This window comes from Mus musculus, chromosome 4 (genome assembly GCF_000001635.26).
Source record: "Mus musculus strain C57BL/6J chromosome 4, GRCm38.p6 C57BL/6J".
In the NCBI taxonomy this organism is placed as follows: Eukaryota; Metazoa; Chordata; class Mammalia; order Rodentia; family Muridae; genus Mus; species Mus musculus.
Genome location: NC_000070.6, coordinates 129,547,881 through 129,574,328, shown reverse-complemented (window position 1 = coordinate 129,574,328; position 26,448 = coordinate 129,547,881). Strand labels below are relative to the sequence as shown.

At 48.2% G+C, this 26,448-nt stretch overlaps 1 protein-coding gene and 1 non-coding gene across 7 annotated transcripts; both read left to right on the top strand.

Annotated features, from left to right (window-relative positions):
* Window positions 1-687: 687 nt before the first annotated feature.
* Window positions 688-25,985, top strand: Lck (lymphocyte protein tyrosine kinase). 6 transcript variants are annotated; one of them, NM_001162433.1, is made up of 13 exons: window positions 688-814; window positions 16,139-16,248; window positions 16,622-16,703; window positions 16,874-16,964; window positions 17,197-17,295; window positions 17,582-17,685; window positions 17,892-18,041; window positions 18,324-18,476; window positions 18,611-18,790; window positions 22,305-22,381; window positions 22,459-22,612; window positions 22,693-22,824; window positions 25,329-25,985. In NM_001162433.1, exons 2-13 carry the CDS (start codon window positions 16,144-16,146, stop codon window positions 25,529-25,531), a joined length of 1,530 nt encoding a protein of 509 aa, NP_001155905.1. In that variant the 5' UTR covers window positions 688-814; window positions 16,139-16,143; the 3' UTR covers window positions 25,532-25,985. The 6 variants fall into 6 exon arrangements, with proteins under 6 accessions (NP_001155905.1, XP_030109135.1, XP_006502881.1 ...); XM_030253275.1 differs by lacking the exon at window positions 688-814 and adding an exon at window positions 15,507-15,605 and having other exon boundaries at window positions 25,329-25,980; XM_006502818.3 differs by lacking the exon at window positions 688-814 and adding an exon at window positions 15,526-15,544 and having other exon boundaries at window positions 25,329-25,980.
* Mir8119 (microRNA 8119) lies at window positions 16,518-16,646 on the top strand. Its single transcript, NR_106199.1, has one exon. It is a non-coding gene; the product is annotated as a microRNA 8119 (primary transcript).
* Window positions 25,986-26,448: the final 463 nt, after the last annotated feature.

Genomic DNA, 26,448 nt, shown 5'->3' with positions numbered 1-26,448 from the left:
ACCAACTATCTAACAGAGATAGATGCTGTCCAGGTTCAACTCTGAACAAGAGATGCCTTTGGCTGTCCGGCTAAATTAAAGGCCACCCAGTTCTTACATAGCACGGCTGGAGTTGAGTGCAGCGCCATTTCCTTCCCTGTGAGCTAAACTGTAGCTGCTGTGTTCTGCTCACGGGGGCAAAGGCTCTCTTCTCTTACCCAGGAGTATCTTGGAGGGTAGGAGGAGTGCTCCATCAAACAGCCTTCCCCACCATGTTTAGTGACCTTCAAGGGGAGGAAGAGGCAAGTGAATCTCTGTGAGTTCAAGGCAACATAGCAAATTCCATAACAGTCAGGGCAACACGGTGAGTCCCTGCGTTAAAAAAAAATCCTCTCATTGGTTGATGACGACGACGACGATGATGATGATGATTGGACTTGAGGGGTCTAGGCTGGTCTGGAACTCTGTATGTAGCCATTCCTGTCTTCACCTCCAGAACGCTGGGAATATGGACCTATGCCATCACACACAGCCTTCCTCCCTAAGTGCCTCCCTCAGTATGAGTAGAAGCTGGCCTAGAGATGTATGGGACCCAAGAGGCTGAGGGGGTCTAGGTCTATGGCAGCAGGAAGCCTGAGGTGCTGGAGGCTTGTGGTTGGGTTGCTGGGGCTGGGTTGGCTGCAGAGCCCTCAGGAGACAGGAAGTCAGGGTGGAACGTGGGCGCGAGGAGACAGGTGGTGACTACGACGGCGAGGGGAGCTGACACCGGGTCCAGGCAGCCAAGCCAGGCTAGGAGCATCATGTGAATAGGCCAGAAGGCTCCCAGGCTGGGCAGGTAAGGGGTACTGGGAACAACAGTGTAGAAGGGGGCAATGGTGGGAACCAGACAGCAGAACACTGCGTCTGTGGAGGCCTAGGCTCCTTAGGTGTACAGAAACCTTTCAGAAATGCCTTCCTGGAGGTTGTCTGAGCTGGTGGCTCTTGCCTCTGCCATCTGCTGTCCATCATTTCCCACCTTAGGAGGAGCACACTCCTGGGAGAGCCAGCACATGATGTCAAGTGTTAAGAAGGCCACCAGCAGCCACCTGTCCAGTTCCTTGAGCTCAGAGGATGAGGTTTCTGAGGTCCAAAGGTGGCTGTGACCCTGTCTTAACCCATACCTCCTCACGATGGTCCGCGGCAAAGCAGGACCTTGCGTGGGGGTGTAGGCTTGACCTGGGCTCCTTCTATGCCTGTGGCACACAGGGTGATGAGATGGACCGTCCTGAGGGCAGGGCCCCAGGAATCAGTCCCCAGGTCCCTAAGGCAGACCCAAGTGGCAGAAACAGATGAAAGAGTAACCCATGGGATCCAGGTGGACATATGAGAATCGACGGCAGCCTTAGCAACCAGCATCCTGAAACACAGAGGAGTCAGTAAGGAAGCAGATAGATATGTGTAGGGCGTTTATCCAGAATGGATGTGTGTTCCCCGGGGAAGTTGGTAGTGAACGAGATGGGAGAAGGGAAGAGGAAAGACTATTTTTATCCTGAACTGGGTATAGCTGGAGCAGGGCAAGAACTTCTGAACTTCCCTCTGGAAAGTCACCGCTCCTGTCCTGCCAAGTGTCAGGACAGGATGTTCTTGCCTTTGCCCTTGTCCCCATCCTGTCTTAACTCAGCTGTATTTGTGTGTTCATGTCGGCCTTCATGATTCTTCCTTCAGACCCTAAAGGATAGAGGCCCAGAATCTTGTCACCAGCCACCACCCATTCGTTCAGTCAAACTCTAAACTCTGGAGGACGGTCTCTTCCTCCACTGACTGTCCAGGTTTCCCTTGCCTCACCGTAGATGTTTATGTCACAGATTTTCCATCTTGTCAGCATATGCTGGCCTCTTCCAAGACCTTGCCTCCTTACAGGGGCAGGAAACACACTGGCTCTTCCGGTGTTTCATCTGTCCTTGAACTGCAGTCCTCTAGGCTGGCCCTGTGCTGACTGGGAGAGGAATCCAACAGGGTTGCTTGTTCTTGGAGCTCAGGATGGTGGCTCTTCTCAAAAGAGCCCAGAGGACAAAGTCAGAGAATGGGTTGAGATCAGACGAGGGAGAAGTTTCCTTCAAGGGAATCTAGAAGCTTCCTGAACAAGGCTCATTCTGGAAGGTGCTTAGGACAGAAAACTAAGGTCCCCACCCCCTGTGCTGCTCTCCGGGACCACAGAGGCAGAGACCTCAGAATAAAGTCAAAGGTGCAAGAGCCCAGGTGTGGTATAGTGTAAACACACACACACACACACACACACACACACACACACACACACACTTTTCAGCATCAGAGAAAGGCCCAGGAAGAATTCACTGTCTGAGTGAGTGGTTTGTCCGCCCCATATTTCAGTCTGTTTATAAAGACACAATAACAAAGCTCTTGCTTCCAAAATGCCTGGCAAAATCAAAGGGATAATAATGATAATGTGCCCTGGATAGTATTGACACACAGTAGGTGCTTAAGGGAAGCTAGGTACTTCCTCTCCCTGCAGAGTGTTGGTTCACACCCAAAAATTACACCTATTCGGGGCTTTGTCACCATGGTGAACCACCCAATCCCTCACGCTTGTGGTGGTATGGTTTTGCAAATGAGCTTGTTTCCTGTATATGGTCGGGTGTGAAACTCTCGGAAAGGCCAGATTCTGATCTGAGAGAAGGGATCTATCCTAAGAGCCGGATTCTCAGCCAGGCTCCATTTTGTATTGTCTGGCGCTCAGAACAATGAGGCAGGAGCATGGAGAGTTTGAGCCCAACGTGGGCTACATAGCTGGACTTCATCTTAGAAAAAGTCCAGACACACTCGCAAGCATACCTTCCCTGTTCAGAGCTTCTCATATACCATAGGAAAACATATGTGTGCAGGTTCAGTCAGAGGATCCTATAAAGCCTTACACACCCACACAGGCTTGATGGCTTCAAAGCCAAGTTTAAATCAGAGGAGGGTGTTAGGGGTGAGAGAAAGACAGGCCCAAAATAATATCTAGTAAAGGGGGAACATTTCTCCTTTCCCCCATTTTAACTCGGCATCTTGTGCATGCTAAGTCCAAGAAGCTGCACGGGACGGAGTCTGTAATAGACCCCCCGAAGTGTGGGTCTGGAATACAGAATGATGATCTGTAATGCTTGCACTGAAAAAACAAAACAAAACAAAACAACAATAACAACAAAAAAGAATCCATGATGCACCTGAGAAGAAAATGTTTCAGAGCCAACCAACATGGCTTCTGTGACAAACGGTCCCATGAGAGTCTCAGGGTCAATACTGGCTTGTTAAATCTCTGCAGAGAAGAAGCCTGCTTCATTTTGTCTGATCCAGGATTTCCTAAACTTCTTAGACACAAAACTATAATTTTTCCCCTCTACCACCCATTCCAGGCCTGGGATGAATGGGCAGGGGAGCTGTGTGGTCGGAACATTTTTGAAGGATTGTCGCTCATGGACAGTGGTGGTACTCGCTACCCTAGCTCTCAGGAGATGGCGACAGGATGGGAAGTATGAGGCTAGCTTGGGCTTCGTAGCCAGATGTTGTCTGAAAAAAAGAAAAAAAAAAAAGAAAAAAAGGGGTGGGTGGGTTATGTTTTTAATAGAGCTTTGCTTTGGCGGTGAATTTGTTGTTTTTATTTTGCTGTTACAAAATTAGCACAGGGCTGGCTTGGTTTTGTTTTTAAAGCCAAACAGTACAGAGGCATCGAAAGATGTCTCTTTCATCCCTTTTCTGGGATGTGTCCCTGGGAGCCATCTGCCTCCAGACAGATGATTGGATAGATTGTCAGGTGGTTCTGCTGAGAGGTGGGTCAAAGCCCCGCCCCTGGAGCAGGGCAGACCAGACCGAGGGTCAGCTAAATTTTTTTAGGAGGCTTCAGGCAAATTGTTTTGCCCAGTTTCAGCCTCAGTTTCGCATCTGTAACATGAGGTTGATAATGACATTTATTTCATTGGACTACCAATGAGGGTTACATGGCATCATGCAAATCAATTACTATGACATAATGACTGCCATGAGACCTGGGCCTCTAGACACATTTGAATGCAGGTTCACTTCTGGCTGCAGAGTGTGCTTAGCTTGATGCATCTTGGAATCTCCCCTGTCCATACAGGGCTCTGACGTTAGCTTGGTGAACCGGTAATGGCGTTGATTTTCATGTTACTTCCTGGAAAGTGTTGCTTCGAGAATGTGTGGTAGGGAGCTGCAGACCGAACTGAGCAGAGACAGCAGGCAGCAGGCCTTACTTACAGCCTTGGGTGAAGATGAAGCAACCCACCAAGGGACACCCTGCCCTCAGTCACAGAGGGCGAGCTATATGATGGGGACTGTTCCCAGCCTGCTCCGCTCTGTCAGCCTGCCTTAGACCAGAGGATTTGAGAGGCCCACTTCATTTTTGTCAGTACATTGGCCAACTTAGATAATTGCAGTGTGACCAAGCATGGCGCCACACGGAGACAGAGGCGGGCAGATCTCTGTAAGTCGGAGACCAGCCTGGTCTACAGAGCTAGTTCAAAGACAACAAGGGTTCCACAGAGAAACCCTGTCTCAAAAAATCAAAAAAACAAATAGAATAGAAGAGAAAATTTCACTCTGGGGCAAGGTGTGTGCAGGAGTGGGGTGGGAGATAGTTCAGTCATTAAGATGCTTGCCATAGGCTAGAGAGATGGCTCAGCAGTTAAGAGCACTGACTGCTCTTCCAGGGGTCCTGAGTTCAATTCTCAGCAACCACATGGTGGCTCACAACCATCTGTAATGGGATATGATGCCTCCTTCTGGTGTGTCTGAAGACAGTCACAGTGCACTCATGTACATTAAATAAATACATACATACATACACACACAGACACATAAATAAATAAATAAATAAATAAATAAATAAATAAATAAATAAATAAATAAATAAATAAATAAATAAATGCTTGCCACACAAGGCTGAGAACGCAAGTTTTGGACAAAGCTGTATGCAGGAGATCATCCCTGCAGACCCAGGGCTTGGGAAGCAGGGGCAGGAGCCCCAAGGCCCTTTAGCCAGCGTCCATGGGAACGAGTAAGCTTCAGGTTCAGTGAGAGAAGACCCTGTCTCAAAAAGCTGGGAAGAAAGCAACTGAAAAAGGCACCTCAATTCTCTGCACACACAGAGAGACAGAGACACAGAAAGACAGAGAGAGAGAGAGAGAGAGAGAGAGAGAGAGAGAGAGAGAGAGAGAGAGAGAGAGAGATTGCCACCTTGGTACCTATGGACAGAAGTCTGAGGTAACCTGTGGCCTATAAGATTCCGACTGCATGAGCAGTTTTAGAGGCCGATGGCTGAGCATGTACAAATGCTGATCTATGTGTTCTAATGTGCGTGACATGTAACGGCCATGTATGGCTAGTGACACTGATTTTCCATTTATGGCAATGAAGTTTTTTTTCCAGGTAAATGTTTTAAAGAGGAAAAGGAGAAGCTGAGCAGTGGTGGCGCACGCCTTTAATCCCATCACTCAGGAGGCAGAGGCAGGCGGATCTCTGAGTTTGAGGCCAACCTGGTCTACAGAGCTCAAGTGGTAGTGCCCAAAATCATGAGGAAGAATGAAAATGACAGGCAGTTTCAGCCCAGAAGATGTAGGATGAAACACACGTTCACCTCAAGTGATAATTGTTCTTGTCTCTTTAGTCCTTAGTGTGACTGGGCCTGGTGGCACAGGCCCGTTATCCCAATGTTTAAGAGACAGGCAGGAGAATTGAAGGTTTAGGACCTATCCGACTACAGAGCAAGGTCAAGGCCAGCTTGGGCAACTTAGTGAGTCAGTCCTCTCCTACATCTCTACAGAAGCCGTCTCTGTGCACCAATGGGTGTATGAAGCGTTTTACACCGTAGTGTGGCCCATGTGTCATGTGTCATGCTCATATTGGCCCAACATGCAGGTCCCGGTTTTACTCTCATTTTCCAGTTACAGGAACTAAGGAAAGGTCTGAGAGTTCAGAAACCTAAACTGCGTTTGGTGGCTCAAACCTGTAGTCCCAGAACTTGGGAGGCTGCAACAGGAGGGTGGTGAAGAGTCTGAGGTTAGACTGGCCTACATAGAAACATCATTGTATCTCAAAGAAATCGTGTTTGTGTCTGTGCATGTGTTTGTAAGTGTGTATATTTGTGCATACGTGCTTGTATGTGTATGTGTGGGTATTTGTGTGTACGCATTTGTATATGTGTGTTTATGTGGCTGTGTTTACATATATGTTTGAATGTGTGTGTACGTGTCTATATGTGTGTTTGTGTGCAACAAATGATGTCATAATTATTTTAAAATTCTAGTGTGTGGAGAGGAAGGGCTAGTAATCTTCAACAGACCTTTTGTCAGTGAGTGATGGAGAGATTTTGTGGAGTCAGAACTGGTTCATTATGGTATAGGCAGTGAGCTGGGTCACTATGGCATAGACAGACACTGTGAACTGGGTCATTTTGGCATAGACACAGTGAGATGGGCCTCAGTCACACTTAGACTGAGTAAGATTTCTCCATCTAGAAGCTCCCATAATGCAAAGTGGACCCAGAGTTCCCCAAGGCAGGGACCACTATTAAGGTGCTGAGCACAATAGCCACAGTATATCCCTTACCGATGACAGTGGTAACCAACCAGAAGCAGTTCTGTGTTTCAGCCAGCCCGTGTTGCCAGCCCGTGTTTGAAAGAGTAAAGCTGTCTTTTTTTTGGTTTTCTGAGACAGGGTTTCTCTGTTTAGCCCTGGCTGTCCTGGAACTCACTTTGTAGACCAGGCTGGCCTTAAACTCAGAAATCCGCCTGCCTCTGCCTCCCAAGTGCTGGGATAAAAGGCGTGCGCCACCACGCCAGGCGAGTAAAGCCGTCTTGTAGCTGAGGGTGTAGCTCGGTGGAAGAGTATGCACTTAGTATGTGTGAGGCCTTGGGAATGGGCTAGTGACCTCAGCTGCCTGGGAGGGTCAGGGACGAGGCTCCTCTGGGCAACTGAGACTCTGCTTCGAACAAACAGAAAATGGAAGGGTTCGGGATGTGGAGAGTGGTGGCACTACCCACCTTTAACCCTGTACCCAGGCAGCAGGGACAGCTGGATTTCTGTGAGTCTGAGGGCAGTATATGGTTGACTTACTAATCTCCAAGCCAGAACACATGGCTAATTTACCAGCTAGCAAGTCTTTCTTATGCCTGCCAGCCTAACGTTTTGGTATCATGATGAGGTTTATGTGGCCGCTCCCTTCACGGAACACATGCAACTTGGAGAATACTCAAATCTTGACTACTAAAGAAAAAGTCAGGAAACTGTTGTGACACCTAGTAGCTTGTGCTTCACAATGACCAAGCACACGTCAGTGGTCTGCCGCAGACCGGCCTTCCTATATTCCCCATTTGTTTGTTTGTATGTTTGTTTATTTTTTTGACATCTGAGACAGGGTTTCTCTGTGTAGCCCTGGCTGTCCTGGAACTCACTTTTGTCAACGAGGCTGGCCCTGAACTCTGAGATCTGCCTGCCTCTGCCTCCAGAGCACTGGGATCAGAGGTGTGCGCCACCTCTGCCTGGCTTGCCTAGATTCTATGTAAAGCAGTAGTCGAAGGCATTCAGGCCGGAATCCCAGTACACATTCCAGACAAAAGATTCATAAATCTGCAGGTTTGCTGCTGGCGCAGAAAAAGAGCCGATAGCCATGAAGCTGGCAACCATGGCCAAGTCTACGAGAGTCGGAACTCAGTTAGATGTGTTTGACAATTCTGGGGTCAAGCCGGGCGTGGTGGCGTACGCCTTTAATCCCAGCACTGGGGAGGCAGAGGCAGGCGGATTTCTGAGTTCGAGGCCAGCCCGGTCTACAGAGTGAGTTCCAGGACACCTAGGGCTACACAGAGAAACCCTGTCTCGAAAAACAAAACAAAAACAAAAACAAAAACAAAAATTCTGGGGTCAGAAAATCTCATCCAGAGACCCCCAAGCTGGCTCTTGCAGCCAAGCCTGACAGCCGAGTTCTTTTCATGGATCCTACACAGTAGAGGGATAGAACCAACTTTGTCCTCTGATTTCCACACACATACAGTGGCAGGCATACATGTGTAGGGGCATGCACACACACAATACATTTTTATCTATTGTGATCATAATATTTTCATTACTATTATTTGAGACAAGCTGTTACTATATAGCCCTGGCTGGCCTGGAACTCAGTATGTAGACTGGCTTTGAACAGAGGTCCACACTGGCTTCTGAATGCTGGAATGAAAGGCCTGGGTGACAATAAGAACTAAAGTTGGGGCTCGGGGGACACACTTGCTTCAGGGTCTTGTGACAGCCTGATTTGTTGTATGTCATATGCCACATGAGCAAGGCTACTACTATGTCTGCTGGCCAGGTGGCATTGTACTGAAGAACACCAACCAATACCTAGGAACCAAACTCCAGCTCTGACTCCACTCTCCAAGTTAGAAACACTGGGGTGGGGTAGCCCTTTGATAATGGGCAAACGGTGCCTAGTGGACCAGACACGGCTTTGAGTTGGACCAAGGGCATTGCAAGTCCTACTGAAAGATGGATTAGAAGCCACACCACTGTCATTATTGAGCAAGGGGTGGAAAAAGAAGAGGTTCTTTATTCATACCAGAGTCTGTCATCTGCCATTCTAAGAGTCCTGAGGACTGCCTTTTTTTCCTTTTTCCATTACAGACAATGAGAAATTTACAGTGTTTTAATGTTGATCTCTGCATTTGTTGTTTTTTAATTTTTAAAAAAATTTATAAAATTAGATGTGTCTATGTACCATATGCATTCAGTCCCCATGGAAGCCAGAGAGAGCATTGGATCTCCTGGGCCTGGACCTAGAGTTACAGATGGTTATGAGCCACCGTGTGGATGCTGGGAATAGAACCCTGGTCCTCGGAGAGAGAAGCCAGTGCTTTTGACGAATGACTCATCACCCCATCCTGAGCTTTGATCTCTTTATGTTGAACCTGTTCCTAACCTGTTTCGACCACATCTGGCTACTTGACAACCTTTGTTTTAATCCTCGACCAGTGAGGTGGGACTCATGTTTTGTGTAAAAAGAAGCACTTTACAATTTAGAGACAGGCATGGCTTTGCACACCACCCATTCGCTCACACAGGGAATCTAGCAAACACATGGTTTTGCATGATGTAAGCAAGATACTGGGTTATGTACTCAGACTTGCATTCTCTGGTCAGGTGAATGTAGATCTAAATGCATTCCAAGTAGAGAGAGAATTTCTTGGTGAAAAGGCCTTTGTTGACGGTACAATGGTCAAGTGTGTGTGCCTGTGTGTGTGTGTGTGTGTGTGTGCTTATATGCGTGTGTGTGTGTGTGTGTGCTTATATGCGTGTGTGTGTGCTTGTGTGTGTGCGTGCATGTGTGCGTGTGCGTGTGCGTGTGCGTGTGCGTGTGCGTGTGCGTGTGCGTGTGTGTGTGTGTGTGTGTGTGCGTGTGCGTGTGCGTGTGCGTGTGTGTGTGTGTGTGTGTGTGTGTGTGTGTGTGAGTACATGAGAGGGGGGTTATTTTGTGACAGGGTAACACTATGTAGCTCTGACTGGTTTGGAACTCTATCTGTAGCCCAGGATGTTTTAGAACTCACAAAGACCCTCCCGCCTCTACCCCCATGAGCTGGAATTAATTAAGGTGTGTGTCACCACACCTGGCAACGGTGGTCATGTTTCAGATGAGGAATCTTCACTTCCAGTTCTGTGTCCCTGTCTAGCTTCCTTTGTGATTTCTCATGACCCTACTCTTTGGTGTAAACAGATGCATGCAGGGGTGAACAGTAGAAGACAAGACACCTATCTGTAAAAGATGGATGCTCCTGCTGTCTTCTTGTGTTTCTTGTGTTAGTTTGTTTGTTTGTTTGTTGCTTGCTTGTTTTATTTTGTTCTTTTTTGAGACAAGGTCTCTGTATTTGGTCCTGGTTGTTCTGTAACTTGCTGTGCAGATACAGCTGGCCTCAAACTCAGGAAGATCTGTCTCTGTGTGCTGGGATTAAGGAGATGGGCCATGACAGCCAGCTGTGATTTGCTTTTGCTTTTGCTCTTGCCAGAACCCAGCAGTGTGTTGTTGGGAAGATCACCGGACCTCTCTAATCTCACAGATCTTCTTATTACTTATCTATTGGCTGGTGCATGCATTTTAAAAAACTATGTGTGTGTGCGTGTGTGCATGTGTACATGAGTCTAGGTGTCTATCAAAGGAGGCAGAAGAGGGCATAAAATACCTTAGTGGTAGAGTTGGGAGACAACTTGTTGGAATCTGGGAGCTGAACTTGGGTCCTCTGCAAAAGCAGTATGAGTTCCTAGTTGCTGAGCCATCTCTCCAGCCCTCTGTGTACGCGTCTGTTCGCTGTGTACACATGTGTAAGCAGACGCTTCGGAATGTTTATGGGTGTGGAGGCCAGAGGTCAGGCGCCATGGGTTTTTTCTTTCCTTTTATTGAAACAGGATCTCACTGTGTAGCTCTGGCTGTCCAGGAACTCACTGTAGGAGACCAGGCAGCTGGCCTCAAATTCACAGAGATCCATCTGCCTCTGTCTCCTGAGTGCTGGGGTTAAGGACAGGCGCCACCACGCCCAGACAAAGTGTCATTCTTAGGGAGCTGTCCACCTTGAGTTTCAAGGCAGGGTCTCTTCATCTGTTGCTCTGTCTGCTTTTGTCTGGCCGGTGAGCTTCCAAATGACACCATCTCGCCAGGCCTTCCACATGGGAACACAGGACTCAGGTCCCCATGCTGTGCTACAAACACTTTCCTAACTGAGATGTCACCCCAGCCACTGTCTGCTCTTTTAAAATCTGTGTGCATATGTCATAGTGTATGTGTGGAGGCCAGAGGACAAATGGTAGGCATTAGGACTCTCTCGATACCATGTCCCAGAGATCAAGGTCAGATCCTCGGTTAGGTGGCAAGGAAGATTACCTCCTGGGCCATCTCACTGGCTGACAACCCCACCCTCTTCCCTTTAACATGGAGTCTCACTCTGCACTTCAGGCTGGCTTAAAAATCACTGCTATCTTCCTTCCTCAACCTCTTGAGTTTAAAGGTGTATACCAACACTCCTGATTGATTGATTTCTTTCTTTCTTTCTCTCCTTTTTTTTTTCTTTTAAAGATTTATCTATTATATCTAAGTACACTGTAGCTGTCTTCAGACACACCAAGAGAAAGCATCCAATCGCATTACAAATGGTTGTGAGCCACCATGTGGTTGCTGGGAATTGAACTCAGGACCTCTGGAAGAGCAGTCAGTGCTCTTAACCACTGAGCCATCTTTCGAGTCCCCTGGTTTCTTTTCCTTTGGTTTTAGATAGCCTCTTTATCCAATGCTGCCTCAGACTACTTGATGATAAGATTACAAATTTTTTTTTTAAGATTTAATTTTATTTATATGAGTACACTGTCTTCAGACACACTAGAAGAGGGCATCAGAGCCAATTACAGGTGGTTGTGAGCCACCATGTGGTTGCTGGAAATTGAACTCAGGACCTCTGGAAGAACAATCAGTGCTCTTAACCACCTCGAGATTACAAATTTGTACCCATCATGTCCTGCGACACAATTATCCTACCTACCTATCTACCTACCTACCTATCTATCTATCCATTTATGTGTATGTACACCTGTGCATTGCATGCATACACAAGGAACCCCAGCATGCATATGGAAGTCAGAGGACAGTGTTGTGAAGATTGGTTCTCTCCTTCCACCATTTGGACCTCAGGGATTGAACTCAGGCCCTCTGGTTTGGCTGCAAGCGCCTTTACCTGCTGAACCATTAAGCAGGCCATATATATATATATATATATAATATATATATATAATATATATATAATTTAAAGATTTATTTATTTATTTATTTATTTATTTATTTATTTATTATATGTAAGTACACTGTAGCTGTCTTCAGACACACCAGAAGAGGGCATTGGATCTCACTACAGATGGTTGTGAGCCACCATGTGGTTGTTGGAAATTGAACTCAGGACAGCAGTCAGTGCTCTTAACCTCTGAGCCATCTTTCCAGCCCCAGAGTCTCTTTATATAGCCCTGGCTGTCCTGGAACTCACTCTGTGGACCAGGCTGGCCTCAACTCACAGGGACATACCTGCTTCTGCCTCCTGAGTGCTCAGATTAAAGTTGTGTGCCACCACGCCCAGTCTAGGCCCCAATCTAACAGATACCAGGTACTTTATGAAAGGCTAGACCCAGTCCAGAATATATTTCTTTCCTGAATGCTCTCTTAGCTCAAAACCAACTTCTTCTCCAGTCTCTGAAGATTCCTTCTGCTCCGTCTTCTCGATTTCCTTCACCGCTGTATACCATCCGTAGCATATTATCATTATTATTATTACTGGTTTTTGGCAGCAAGGGTTCCTAACCAAGGAGCCATCTCTCCAGCCCCTGAATCACCCTCCTTAACCCCAAACTTATCTCTCGGTTTTTCTTTTGTTCCTTTGAGACACACTGCATATCTCATTGGCCTGAAACTCACCATGTAAAGCAGGCTAACATAGATCTAGTAGAATTCTACCTGCATCTGCCTCCCAGGACTGAGAGCTCAGGCTAAAGGCATAAATCATCACACCCAGTCTCTCTTGCTTTTTCCCACAGCTTCCAAAAATGTCAGTTCTTTTTTTTTTTTTAAAGATTTATTTATTTATTATATGTAAGTACACTGTAGCTGTCTTCAGACACACCAGAAGAGGGCGTCAGATCTCGTTACGGATGGATGGTTGTGAGCCACCATGTGGTTGCTGGGACTTGAACACTGGACCTTTGGAAGAGCAGTCGGGTACTCTTACCCACTGAGCCATCACACCAAATGTCAGTTCTAAAACGTACCTTACTGCTCTAAGTACACAGACCATCTTCTGTGGGTACTTCGGTTATAGGTTAACCAACCTGTGTTTTCCTAGGGCCCATGTAAATCACAAACAGGATGCTCACTCACTCCCCACTCTTCTTCTGGGAGTTCCTATCACTGCCAGCCACTTTCTGGCCATAAGATAACTGAGCTGATAAGACAGCAATTGGAGCCATGACAAGCCGGCTTATGGCCTCGCTGCCATGGGTGGAAGAAAGAGTGAATGTGTTTGTGTATTCATTCCTTTCTTTCTTCCTTCCTTTCTTTCTTCCTTCCTTCCTTCCTTCCTTTCTTTCTTTCTTTCTTTCTTTCTTTCTTTCTTTCTTTCTTTCTTTCTTTCTTTCTTTCTTTCTTTCTTTTCCTTCCTTCCTTCCTTCCTTCCTTCCTTCCTTTCTTTCTTTCTTTCTTTTCCTTCCTTCCTTTCTTCCTTCCTTCCTTCCTTCCTTCCTTTCTTTCTTTCTCTCTCTCTCTCTTTCTTTCTTTCTTTCTTTTTTTTGAGACAGAGTTTCTCTGTGTAGCCCTGGCTGTCCTGGAACTCACTCTGTAGACCAGGCTGGCCTCGAACTCAGAAATCCTCCTGCCTCTGCCTCCCGAGTGCTGAGATTTGTGTACTCGTTTCTTGAGTCTCCCCCTCCCCACTTCAAGTTTCTGAGGCAAGGTCTCTTTGTATCCCAACTAATCTTGAAGTCCTGATCCTCCTGCCTCCACTCCAGTGCTGGAACTACCCGCATGCAGCACACATCAAGCCCAAGTCTATTCAGTGCTGGAGATTTGAAGCTTAGTGTATTTGGCAAAGCACTATCCACTGAGCTATATCCACAACCCCTCTGAAGAAGTGTCTTGATTTGGCTTATTTCTCCATGGATGTTGTATTATTCACCCATATCGGTACACATTGTTTAAAGTCCAATACCCAAGAGGAAAGCACACTGAAAGTCCCGGGACCCGTGAGATGCTCTGACGAGCTCAGATTGTGAGCCTGAAGAGGGTTACTCTCCAGTCCCATTTTCTCACAGTCCCATGCAGGGGTGGGTAAAGCTGCAGGGTACTGGTGGGGACCTTTGCAAACTCTCGTAAACTGAGCTAACTAACGTATGTAGGGTGGTGAAAAGGAGTTGACAATCTCAGTGACAGGTGACAAGAAGGTTTGGACAAAATCAGGCACGCTAGCGTTATCTTACTGTATTATGTTTTCAGGGGTTTCGTTCTTGATCCATTGAGTTTCTGAGAGAGGATGTCATGGAATCCAGGCTGGTCTCGAACTGATCTTGAACTTTTGATCCAGCCTCTACCTCCCAAGTGCCAGGACCACAGACCTACCTGCACGACTACGTCTAGAATACAGCTAATATCTGAGCATAGGGCCTTCAGATTCTTCAGCTGGGTCTTCTGAATTTTGCTAACCAGATGTCTCCCCTGCTATCACATCCACTTGGACACAGCATAAATTAGCAAGTCTTGTTTTGTTCCACTGCAAATGTGTGGCTCAAGGCGGGCCTCCCCAGGGCTTGCTTTGATTGTCTAAAATCAAAAGTCAAAGCTCTGTAGGACACTGTGCATCCAGCTACCTAAGATGCTGAGCAGAAAGTCTAATTGAACACAAGAGTGCTGGACCAGCCTGGGCAATACATGGAAACCCTATCTGAAAAATAAACACATAAACAAACAAACAAAACCAGAGGTTAGACCTCTGTAGGTGGGAGAATCTGTGCTTGGTCTCCAGGACCCAGTGATGGGTGTTGCAGGCGTCTGAGCAGGTGACACACAGTTTCAATTCTTGTTTGTTTGTTTGTTTGTTTTTCGAGACAGGGTTTCTCTGTGTAGACTTGGCTGTCTTGGAACTCACTTTGTAGACCAGGCTGGCCTCGAACTCAGAAATCCGCCTGCCTCTGCCTCCTGAGTGTTGGGATTAAAGGCCTGTGCCACCACACCCAGCTTCTTTTTTTTTTTTTTAAGATTTATTTTTATTTATTTCATGTATGTGACTACACTGTAGCTGTCTTCAGACACACCAGAAGAGGGTCTCAGATCCCATTACAGATGGTTGTGAGTCACCATGTGATTGCTGGGAATTGAACTCAAGACCTCTGGAAGAGCACTCAGTGCTCTTTTTGTTTGTTTGTTTGTTTGTTTGTTTGGGTTTTTTTTTGAGACAGGGTTTCTCTCTGTAGCCGTGTGTGTGGGGTAGCCCTGTGTGTGAGTGTGTGTGTGTGTGTTTGTGGTATGTTGCAAAATAGATTAAACAACTGAGAGATGGAATAGGTCTTCTTGACATCAAAAACATGATCGTGAACCCCTTTATTAAATCTAACACTCAGAGACAGGAGCATCTCTGCAGGTTTGAGGCCAGCCTGGTCTACAGAATGAATTTCAGGTCTCAAGGTCAGCTTGGTCTACAAAGTGAGTTTCAGATCTCAAGGCCAGCCAAGACTATGCAGTAAGACCTTAGCTAAAATAAATAAATAAATAAAATAAAATAAAAGTTAATCTTCGCTTGGCAAACCGATAATTGAGGACCAGTGCTCAGGAAGGAGACACACGGGAATTCCAGAGGCTACAGAGGGAGCCTCGCTCTGACCTGGTTAGAGCAACTCTACTTTACTGGCTGTGTCTATGAGGTTCTGCTTGATTTCATTTGACAAAAAGTTTCCACAGCTAAACCAGGCAAGGGAGCCGAAGTAGACACAGCCACCCGGGCCGCGCCAACAGGTTTCTCTCTGCTGCTGAGAAGCAAAAGCCTGTTTGAAGAAACTCTCTGAAGGAGACTGTGGTTGAGTGGTGGGGGTAGGGGTGCTGGGGTTGGGCTGAGGCTGAGGGTTGACTCTAAGGAGCTGGAACCTCTCAGCTTCGGTGGCTAGACAGGGGAGTTGTAATGAAGAGGGACAGGTACCCTCCTTGGTGGAGGAGGGTGGAATGAAACTCTCGGTTTCCCCCAGAACTTGGCAAAGTGTGTGTGATGTCTCCCAGGTAGTCCCCCAAAGGAGGAGGCTAGCAGAGCTGGGGCGGCAGGAAGTGGGTAACTAGACTAACAAAGATGCCTGTGGCGGTTTGCCCATCCCAGGTGGGAGGGTGGGACTAGCCTTGGGCCTGGGCCTCCTGTGAACTTGGTGCTTGAGGGCTCAGAGGGAACCCAGTCAGGAGCTTGAATCCCACGATTCAGCGCTTCTGTCTGCGGCCAATGGGGGCCTCTGAGCTGACGATCTCGGGTACTTTTTGTAACTTCCAGAACAGGGCTCTAGGATGTCTGATGTTGGGGCGAGTGGCTTAGGGGCAGCTCCTTCAGGCCTCTCTACATTCCTTCAGGGATCATGGGCTGTGTCTGCAGCTCAAACCCTGAAGATGACTGGATGGAGAACATTGACGTGTGTGAAAACTGCCACTATCCCATAGTCCCACTGGACAGCAAGATCTCGGTAAGAGGAAGATGGGATTAGTGAAGGGATGGGGGCCAGGAGATAGGATTGGTGGAGGGATGGGGGCGGAGGACATAAGATTGGTGAAGGGATGGCATGGGGTTGAAAGGTTGTGTATCCAGGAGAAAAAACCTAAATGGACCATAACTAAAGGCTCTGGAAAATAGCAGCACTCCTATCTTCCCTAGCATACATCACGGAAGAGGCCCAGCTAGAGGAAGGGACCTTCCTAAGGTCAAATGTACACATAGTTGGTGAATTCAGAGACAAGGTTCAACCAGGCTGGAGAAACGGAAAGAAGAGGAGAGGAGAGGGAGCTAGGGTCAAATCCTGTCTTTTTTCTTTGACCCCAGCCTCATTTCCTACCCCGCAGCTGCCCATCCGGAATGGCTCTGAAGTGCGGGACCCACTGGTCACCTATGAGGGATCTCTCCCACCAGCATCCCCGCTGCAAGGTGACTTCATCCAGCAGCCTGTGAAACATGATACGGCCTGGGGATGCTTGGTTGTTCGTGTCCATACTGTCTTCATCTTCTCTCCACCTTGTCTGCATCCTGTGTCTCTAGAATTCCACTGTTCCTGTCAGCCCCAGGCTGGCTTTTCTTGACTCTTCTTATCTTTACAGACAACCTGGTTATCGCCCTGCACAGTTATGAGCCCTCCCATGATGGAGACTTGGGCTTTGAGAAGGGTGAACAGCTCCGAATCCTGGAGCAGTAAGTATACTTCTAACCCACCTTGCCTGATGTGGTGTGTGTGTGTGTTTGTGTGTGTGTCCTCAGCCCTCCTGCACCCATTACAGGCTCTGGCCTCAGCTGAGGGGTTTTGGAATGTGGTAGAAATAAGTCTCCAGAGTGTTTGATCCAGGGGAGTAATGATCTGGTCTAACTGGGGACTCAGGGGTTTCCAGTGGCTATATACGCCATGATGATGGTCTCTGTGGTGCAGGAGCGGTGAGTGGTGGAAGGCTCAGTCCCTGACGACTGGCCAAGAAGGCTTCATTCCCTTCAACTTCGTGGCGAAAGCAAACAGCCTGGAGCCTGAACCGTGAGCAGGAGACCTCCGTGGGAATGGGGTTCACATCCAGGGATCTCAGAACAGGGCGTGGTCCGGGGAGTAGGGGATGTTTGACTGGGATGGAGGAAGAATTGGACAAAGGTGGCACAGGCTTTTAAACCTAGCATTCGGGAGGGAAGGGCAGGCAGATATCTGAGTTGAAGGCCAGTCTGGTGTACAGAGGGAGTTCCAGGACAGCTAGGGCTGCACCAAAAAAAAAAAAAAAAAAAAAAAAAAATCGATCAAAAGTCGATGGTCTTGTATCTGCCTTATATAGTTGGTTCTTCAAGAATCTGAGCCGTAAGGACGCCGAGCGGCAGCTTTTGGCGCCCGGGAACACGCATGGATCCTTCCTGATCCGGGAAAGCGAAAGCACTGCGGGTGAGAGGGCTTGGTGGGCGGAGCCCCGGTGTGGGCGTGGCTGTGAGGTGAGGGCGGGCGCCTCCGGGCGAGAAGGGGGCGGGGGCGGGGAGCTGTGGGAAACGGGGGCGGTGACCACCTGATTTATGGAAGGCAATCCGCCACATTTTCTTTTTCCTCTTCAACTTCTCTTCTCTTCCCTCCTCCCATCTCCAACCTTTCTTCAGGGTCCTTTTCCCTGTCGGTCAGAGACTTCGACCAGAACCAGGGAGAAGTGGTGAAACATTACAAGATCCGTAACCTAGACAACGGTGGCTTCTACATCTCCCCTCGTATCACTTTTCCCGGATTGCACGATCTAGTCCGCCATTACACCAGTGAGCTCCGGCGGAATGCGTTCACCTGTGCCCATCCTAGCAGCCTCTCTCTCTCCCGCACCCAGTCCTTCTTAGGGACTCTCCAAACGTCTTTCATTCCCCTTCAGTGGATGAGGGGTATAGAACCTGACCCTAGACCCTGCCGGCTAATGTTGAATGACCCACGTTTTCCCTCCCATACCAGTCGGTTTCCCCTGCGAGGAAAGTGGAGAGAGGGTAGGGGCTGGAGGGAGCATCCAAGGTCTCTAGTGACCGCATTAACCTTCTCTTTTGTCTATGCAGACGCCTCTGATGGGCTGTGCACAAAGTTGAGCCGTCCTTGCCAGACCCAGAAGCCCCAGAAACCATGGTGGGAGGACGAATGGGAAGTTCCCAGGGAAACACTGAAGTTGGTGGAGCGGCTGGGAGCTGGCCAGTTCGGGGAAGTGTGGATGGGTGAGTGTGACCCTCGGGACTGATTGGAAAGAGGAGAGAGAATGTGAGCTTCCTCTCACACTGGCCTATTCAGGATGGCTGCCTAGTTCGTCAGGATCTTGACCTCTGTAACTTCTCCACCCGTACCCCATCAGGGTACTACAACGGACACACGAAGGTGGCGGTGAAGAGTCTGAAACAAGGGAGCATGTCCCCCGACGCCTTCCTGGCTGAGGCTAACCTCATGAAGCAGCTGCAGCACCCGCGGCTAGTCCGGCTTTATGCAGTGGTCACCCAGGAACCCATCTACATCATCACGGAATACATGGAGAACGGTGGGTGCCCTGCTATGTCCAGCCGCTTGAGGGCGCTATTGTGGTCCCACTACCTTTTGGACCCAGGGAAGGAAGGCGCTTTTACCTCTGATCTTCTAAAGACTCTTTTCTGGGTCCCTAAGCTTTGGAAGAACGTTCCATCTGATAGTCCCTGATCTTCAGTTTCTGTTCCTTTCTTCCAATGCCCACCTGGGTTTCAGAATGCTTGACCTAAGAAATGGTGTATGGTGCCTGAAGAGACCAGAAAGGAGTGTGGGATACCCTGGAGTTACAGACAATTGTGAGCTACTGGGGATCAAACGCGGGTCCTCTGGAAGAGCAGCCAGTGCTCTCAAACGCTGAGCTACCTTTCTAGCCCAAATATGTAGTATGTTTGTTAAGGATCCAAGAGTCTGACTGCCTGGATAGAGTTGAGGCTTTATAATTGTATGGCTTTGGGCTGATCCCATCACGGCTTTCTGCTCCAAATAGTTCTTTTTAATCTGTAAAATAGCGGGTTTAGGGCCAGCAAGATGGCTCAGCAGGTAAAGGTGCTTGCTGACAAGCCTGATGAGCAGGAGTTCAATGCCTGGAATCCACAGGAGAGAGGGAAAGAGCTGGCTCTTACCAGAGTTGTCCTCTGGTCTCCATACGTGTGTAATGGCTCATGCATGTGCCGCCTCCTATGAATAAATACATGTAATTAAAGCATAGCGGCACTAGTGGAAGAGCTGCATCTCTACATAGTTGCTATGGGGATGGAAGAGCAGTTCCTGTCCAGCCTTGCTTTTATGTGGTTTCGATTGTTTGGAGTGCAAATCTTCCAGGAAGGGAAACAAACCATTCATTGGCTAATGATTCCTGGAAATGGCAAATAGGCTTTCTTTTTGGTAGTTTCTTTTTTTCTTTTTTTTTTTTTGGTTTGGTTTTTTTTTTGAGACAGGGTTTCTCTGTGTAGCCCTGGCTGTCCTGGAACTCACTTTGTAGACCAGGCTGGCCTCGAACTCAGAAATCCGCCTGCCTCTGCCTCCCAAGTGCTGGGATTAAAGGCGTGCGCCACCACGCCCGGCTCTTTTTTTCTTTTTGAGACAGGGTTTCTTCGTGTAGCCCTGGCTGTCCTGGAACTCACTCTGTAGACCAGGCTGGCCCTGAGGTCAGAAATCCACCCACCTCTGCCTCCTCAGTGCTAGGATCAGAGGTGTTTGCCAGAAACCTGATTTTGATAATGGACACTGAGAAAAGCAGTTTGTGACCTAGGGATGTTCCCAAATACCCCAGGAATGTAGACAGTGAAGATATTTTCCTTTCTCTTTCTTTCTTTCTTTCTTTCTTTCTTTCTTTCTTTCTTTCTTTCTTTCTTTCTTTCTTTCTTTCTTTCTTTCTTTCTTTCTTTCTTCCTTTCTTTCCGTCTTTCTTCTTCTTTTTTTTTTTTTTTTTGGTTTTTTGAGACAGGGTTTCTCTGTATAGCCCTGGTTGTCCTGGAACTCACTTTGTAGACCAGGCTGGCCTCGAACTCAGAAATCAGCCCGCCTCTGCCTCCCAAGTGCTGGGATTAAAGGCGTGCGCCACCACGTCTTTCTTTCTTTTTTTGGCTCGGCTTTTCAAGACAGGGTTTCTCTGTGTCCTCTGCCTCCCTAGCACAGGGATTAAAGGCATGTGCCACCACCACCAGGCATTTTTTTTTAACACAAGGTTTCTCTGTATAGTCTTCTCTGCTCTAGAACTCACTCAGTAGACCAGGCTGTCTTTGAACTCACAGAGATCCCTCCATCTCTGCCTCCCACCTCCCCAGGGATTAAAGCTGTGCATCACCACTCCCTGGCCTCTTTTTGTTGTTATTGTTTTTTGTGGGATTTTTCTTTTGGGGGGGGGGATAGGGTTTCTCTGTGTAGCCCTGACTCTCCTGGTCCCGAACTCCAAGATCTGCCTGCCTCTGCCTCCGAAGTGCTGGGATTAAAATTGTGTGTCACAGTTGCTCTGCTAATTAGCTGAAGGAATTCATGACAGCTGGTAGGAACAGTGTAGAAGAGTGGTCCAGCTGGGCAGGAAAAGGAAAGGAGAAACTTCTAGAAGACAAGAAATGAAGCAAAGAGACTTTGAAGGAAGAGTCTAGCTATCTGTGTGGAGAATCCAACAATAATCTGTGATAGAGAAAGTCAGGTCTCTGGGAAGAAGACACAGGCATGAAGCATGTCAGCTTTGGCTGCTGTGGAGATGGGGCTCTGTCTTAACTGGAGGCAAGAAGCCTCTGGATCCTCTGCTCATATCCCAACCTAGCCCTCTGGAAAAGGCCATCCCATATGCTGAGCATCCCCTCCTTGTGCACAGCATCCCCCTTGTGCACAGCACCCCCCTTATGCACAGCATCCCCCTCTTTTGCACAGCATACCCCCTTGTACACAGCATCCCCCTTGTGCACAGCACCCCCCTTATGCACAGCATCCCCTTATGCACAGCATCCCCCTCTTGTACACAGCATCTCCCTTATGCACAGCATCCCCCTTATGCACAGCATCCCCCTCTTGTACACAGCATCTCCCTTATGCACAGCATTCCCCTCTTGTACACAGCATCTCCCTTATGCACAGCATCCCCCTCTTATGCACAGCATCCCCCTCTTGTGCACAGTATCCCCCCTTGTACACAGCATCACCTCCTTGTGCACAGCATCCCCCTTTGTGCACAGCATCCCTCCTTGTGCACAGCATCCCTCCTTGTGCACAGCATCCCCCTCTTGTGCACAGCATACCCCCTTGTGCACAGCATCCCCCCTTGTGCACAGCATCCCTCCTTGTGCACAGCATCCCTCCTTGTGCACAGCATCTCCCTTATGCACAGCATCCCTCCTTGTGCACAGCATCCCCCTCTTGTGCACAGCATCCCCCTTGTGCACAGCATCTCCCTTATGCACAGCATCCCCCCTTGTGAACAGCATCCCTCCTTGTGCACAGCATCCCTCCTTGTGCACAGCATCTCCCTTATGCACAGCATCCCCCCTTGTGCACAGCATCCCTCCTTGTGCACAGCATCCCCCCTTGTGCACAGCATCCCCCTCTTGTGCACAGTATCCCCCCTTGTGCACAGCATCTCCCCCTTGTGCACAGCATCCCCCCTTGTGCACAGCATCCCTCCTTGTGCACAGCATCCCCCCTTGTGCACAGCATCTCCCCTTGTGCACAGCATCCCTCCTTGTGCACAGCATCCCCCTCTTGTGCACAGCATTCTCCCTGTGCACAGCATCCCCCTCTTGTGCACAGCATCCCCCCTGTGCACAGCATCCCCCTCTTGTGCACAGCATCCCCCCCCCTTGTGCACAGCATCCCCACCTTGCACAAGCATTCTCTTCCCTTGCTCACATCATCCCCCCCTTCGACCCCCAAGCACACACTTTTTCTCAGTCCTCATTCTTCCTTGCCACGGTCAGGCACTGCTTCCAGATCCTAGGTGGATCCTAGGTGGATCTAGGTGGATCTGGAAGGGTCTACGGGCTTCGTCCTGGGCAATTTAAGTCAACAACTCTTGCTTTTGCTCACAGGGAGCCTAGTAGATTTTCTCAAGACTCCCTCGGGCATCAAGTTGAATGTCAACAAACTTTTGGACATGGCAGCCCAGGTAAGGAGCCGGGCAAAGGGCTGGGTATGGCTACAGATCAGTGGGGTAAGGACTGGTGACCTATTCCTGGCCTGCAGATTGCAGAGGGCATGGCGTTCATCGAAGAACAGAATTACATCCATCGGGACCTGCGCGCCGCCAACATCCTGGTGTCTGACACGCTGAGCTGCAAGATTGCAGACTTTGGCCTGGCGCGCCTCATTGAGGACAATGAGTACACGGCCCGGGAGGGTAGGTGTGGGATAGAGAGGAGGTTCATGGCCAGCAGGAGAGCAAGCACACACAGGGGGACTAACTTTGCTTCTCTCTAGGGGCCAAATTTCCCATTAAGTGGACAGCACCAGAAGCCATTAACTATGGGACCTTCACCATCAAGTCAGACGTGTGGTCCTTCGGGATCTTGCTTACAGAGATCGTCACCCACGGTCGAATCCCTTACCCAGGTGAGCTTTCCTTAAGACAAGCAACTCTAAGTCTTCAAGGAAGGGGAGCCAAGCCATACCTTCCTGCTCACCTCTACCCAGGCTCAGACTCTGAAACTCTGAGTTGCTTCTCTCCCATCCACTTGGGCCTGTGACTCCGAAATCTTCTGTTAGATGCTTCATTCCATCTCTGCCTCTGAGTCCCCACACTTCTCAAAAACTCCAGTTCTTCCTTGCTTGGTTATGGCAGAGGCCACCTAGTATGTCAGAGGTGGACAGGAGGTAAAGGTTTCTCTGTTTGGCCCTGGCTGTCCAGGAACTCACCATGTAAACCAGGCTGGCCTCAAAACTCAGACATCCATTTGTCTCTGTCTCCAAAATGCTGGGATTAAAAGTGTGCCACCACTGCCTGACCTCCAGTTTCTTAATAGGAGATCAGAATAGTGCTTAGGCCACACTAAGCCATTACTAGTCATTACTCTGGGTACGTTATGTTGCCCTCTGAGCCTGTTTCCCCATACATAGAACAAGAGACTTTGTGAAACACTTGCATGGGAGCTGCTTAGTAAGCACTGGTGCTTTCCTACTGAGATGTCACAGCTAAAGAGAGAAACCATGTAGATCCCTCCTTCTAGGAAAGGCCTTTATCCCGATTTTATTGAATGTTTGTTTTTTAGCCATTAGGTTGTTTTTTTTTTTTTTTTTTTTTTTTTTTTTTTTTTTTTGGAGACAATGTCTTACATAGCTTAAGCTGACCTCTAACACTCTATGAATCTGAAGATGTCCCCTGAGCTCCCAGTATTCCTGCTTCTGCCTCACTGGGAGGTGCTTGTATTACAGCAAGCATGTGCCTATGTACCTGGGGATCAAACCCAGGTCCTGTGCACGCAAGGTAAGTGTGCTGCCCCTGAGCCATGCTTCTAAGCCTGGGGGTGGGATTTTTCTAGAAGGAATTTGATAACCTCTGTGGAAAGAAAATGCCACAGAAAATAGTAGGAGGTTATAGAGTTCAGAGGTCAGATTGGCAGAAACTTCCCACAGGCCCAGGGCAACAGGCATTGAAATTTGATCCCAGGAATGTAAAGGCACTTTGAATCTCACAGTTAGAGGCTAGAAGTGTTCCCAGCTCTGGGCTTGTTCTATCTCACAGCCCAGTATTCATCTCCTGTGCTTAGGCCCAAAAGCTAGAGATACCTCAACATTGCCCTGGCTGTGGGCTCTCATCCCATCCTGAGCCCTGACTACCCCATCATTGCCATCAAATACGAACAACCCCAGGTACACCTTATAAAAGAACACCCCTAGTCAGGTACCTCTTATATACACTGATCCTTCAGTCCTCGTTAAAACTCGGTGATTCACGCTATGCCAGAAGAGGAAGCCGAGGAGGTGGCCCAGTCAAGGTCCTGCGGCTGGCATGTATGTTATTGAGTGTGTGTAGGCACTATAGGTGTGGGCCTGACATTCATTCAGCAGGAAATGCTAGTGTGCCTTACCTTAATGAAGACTAGCATCAGGTTGGATTGGTAGTTCCATATTCTGAACCTTACCTGTGTTGGTCAGCATTCCATTAATGAAAACAAAAACAACCAAAGACTCCCGAGACACTCTCAGGTGACCCAAGCTTGGGTGACTTGCTGAGGAAGCCTGATGAACCAAGTTCAATCCCCGGTATTCCTGGAAAGGTAGAAGAAGAGAACCTGCATTCATTCATTCATTCATTCATTCATTCATATTTTTGATTTTTTGGGGACAGGGTTTCTCTGTATAGTCCTTGGCTCTCTTGGAACTCACTTTGTAGACCAGGATGTCCTTGAACTCCCAGAGATCTGATTGCCTCTGCCTCCTGAGTATTGAGATTAAAGGCATGGTGGCCTGACTGAGATCCCATACTTAAAAATTGTTGTCTGAGGGGGATGGGGAGACTGGAGAGATGGCTTAGTAGCTACGAGCACTGGCTGCTCTTCCAGAGGACCTGGGTTCAGATCTCAACACCCATAAAGCAGATTACAGCTGTCTGTAATTCCAGTTCCAGAGAATTTAGTGCCCTCTTCTGGCCTCCTTGAGCACTGCACACATGCGATATGTGTACATGGAAAACACACTTATAGAAATAAAATTTTAAGCTGAAGATGGTGGCACACACCTTTAATCCCAGAAACACATGAATCTCTGAGTTTGAGGCCAGCTTGATTTACAGAGTTCCAGGACAGCCAGGGGTACACAGAGAAACCCTGTCTTGAAAAACAAAAAAAAGAAAGAAAGAAAGAGAGAAAGAAGATAGATGGATGGATGGATGGATGGATGGATGGATGGATGGATGGATGGATGGATAGATACATAGATAGATAGATAGATAGATAGATAGATAGATAGATAGATAGATAGATAGATAGATAGATAGATAGATAGATAGATAAAATAAGTAGGAAAGAAAGAGAACTGGAGTCAGTTTAGCATCAGCCTTGCTTTTGAGTTTCCAAAGATTAAAGTCTTGATGTTTTTTTCTTCCATCAACGTTCCAGGAATGACCAACCCTGAAGTCATTCAGAACCTGGAGAGAGGCTACCGCATGGTGAGACCTGACAACTGTCCGGAAGAGCTGTACCACCTCATGATGCTGTGCTGGAAGGAGCGCCCAGAGGACCGGCCCACGTTTGACTACCTTCGGAGTGTTCTGGATGACTTCTTCACAGCCACAGAGGGCCAGTACCAGCCCCAGCCTTGATAGGCCTTTCGGTCCCAAGATCCTCCCAACCACTGTGCCCTGGCTAGGGCAGATGGAATTCCTGTGCCATATCTGTGTGGCCTGTGCACACATGGACTCTGACTCTGTACATGAAACCTGTGCGTGTGTCACACATAATGCAGTTTCTGTCTTGTACACACATCTGTAGTTATGTGGGTTCTACACATGTGTCTTATACCTGTGGAGCACGTGAGTCTAAGCCTTGGATACCTCCTAAGATGTCTCTTCCTATACCGTTCCATTTCCTGAAGCCATAGAGAGGAGAAGGTCTGCGATTGATGCGTGTCTCTGTCTACCACTGCCTTTCAGAGGGTCTCCAGGAAGGCCCTCCTTGTGGGCTGCCATCCAATCTCATGTCTCTGTGTGTTCTGTCCTGGTGCCTAGCACACACCAGGAGCTCAATAAAAGTCTGTTGAATTAAGGTTGTACATTTTTCTACTGCATACTTTATTTCTTTATGGCAAATAGTGTGTGTGGGGGGGGGTCAGATGATGGAGACTGGGGTTGCTGTTGGATCGTCCACACTAGATTCTCCTGCCCTGAGTTGCCACTATCACTACAGGACATTCTACCTGTAATCTAAGTGTATCTCTCCACTGAACATGGAATAAGCCATTATCATGTAAAGAATACTAGATGTCCAGGTCCACAAGAAAGAAAAAACATAATTGTTGCTCTCAGAGTAAACTTTTTATAGGAAAAACCAGGTTCAAAAGCTTAAAGGGCAGCCGGGCGGTGGTGGCGCTCGCCTTTAATCCCAGCACTTGGGAGGCAGAGACAGGAGGATTTCTGAGTTCGAGGCCAGCCTGCTCTACAAAGTGAGTTCCAGGACAGCCAAGACTATACAGAGAAACCCTGTCTCGAAAAACCAAAAAAAAAAAAAAAAACCTTAAAGG

What these genes read in the sequence shown, in the direction of transcription:
- Lck (NM_001162432.1), top strand. Translation starts at nt 16,014, where the DNA reads ATGGGGGCCTCTGAGCTGACGATCTCGG. An exon ending in CTCTGAGCTGACGATCTCGG is followed by an intron (nt 16,042 to 16,138) that starts GTACTTTTTGTA and finishes ACATTCCTTCAG; the next exon opens with GGATCATGGGCTGTGTCTGC. An exon ending in AACAGCCTGGAGCCTGAACC is followed by an intron (nt 17,296 to 17,581) that starts GTGAGCAGGAGA and finishes TGCCTTATATAG; the next exon opens with TTGGTTCTTCAAGAATCTGA.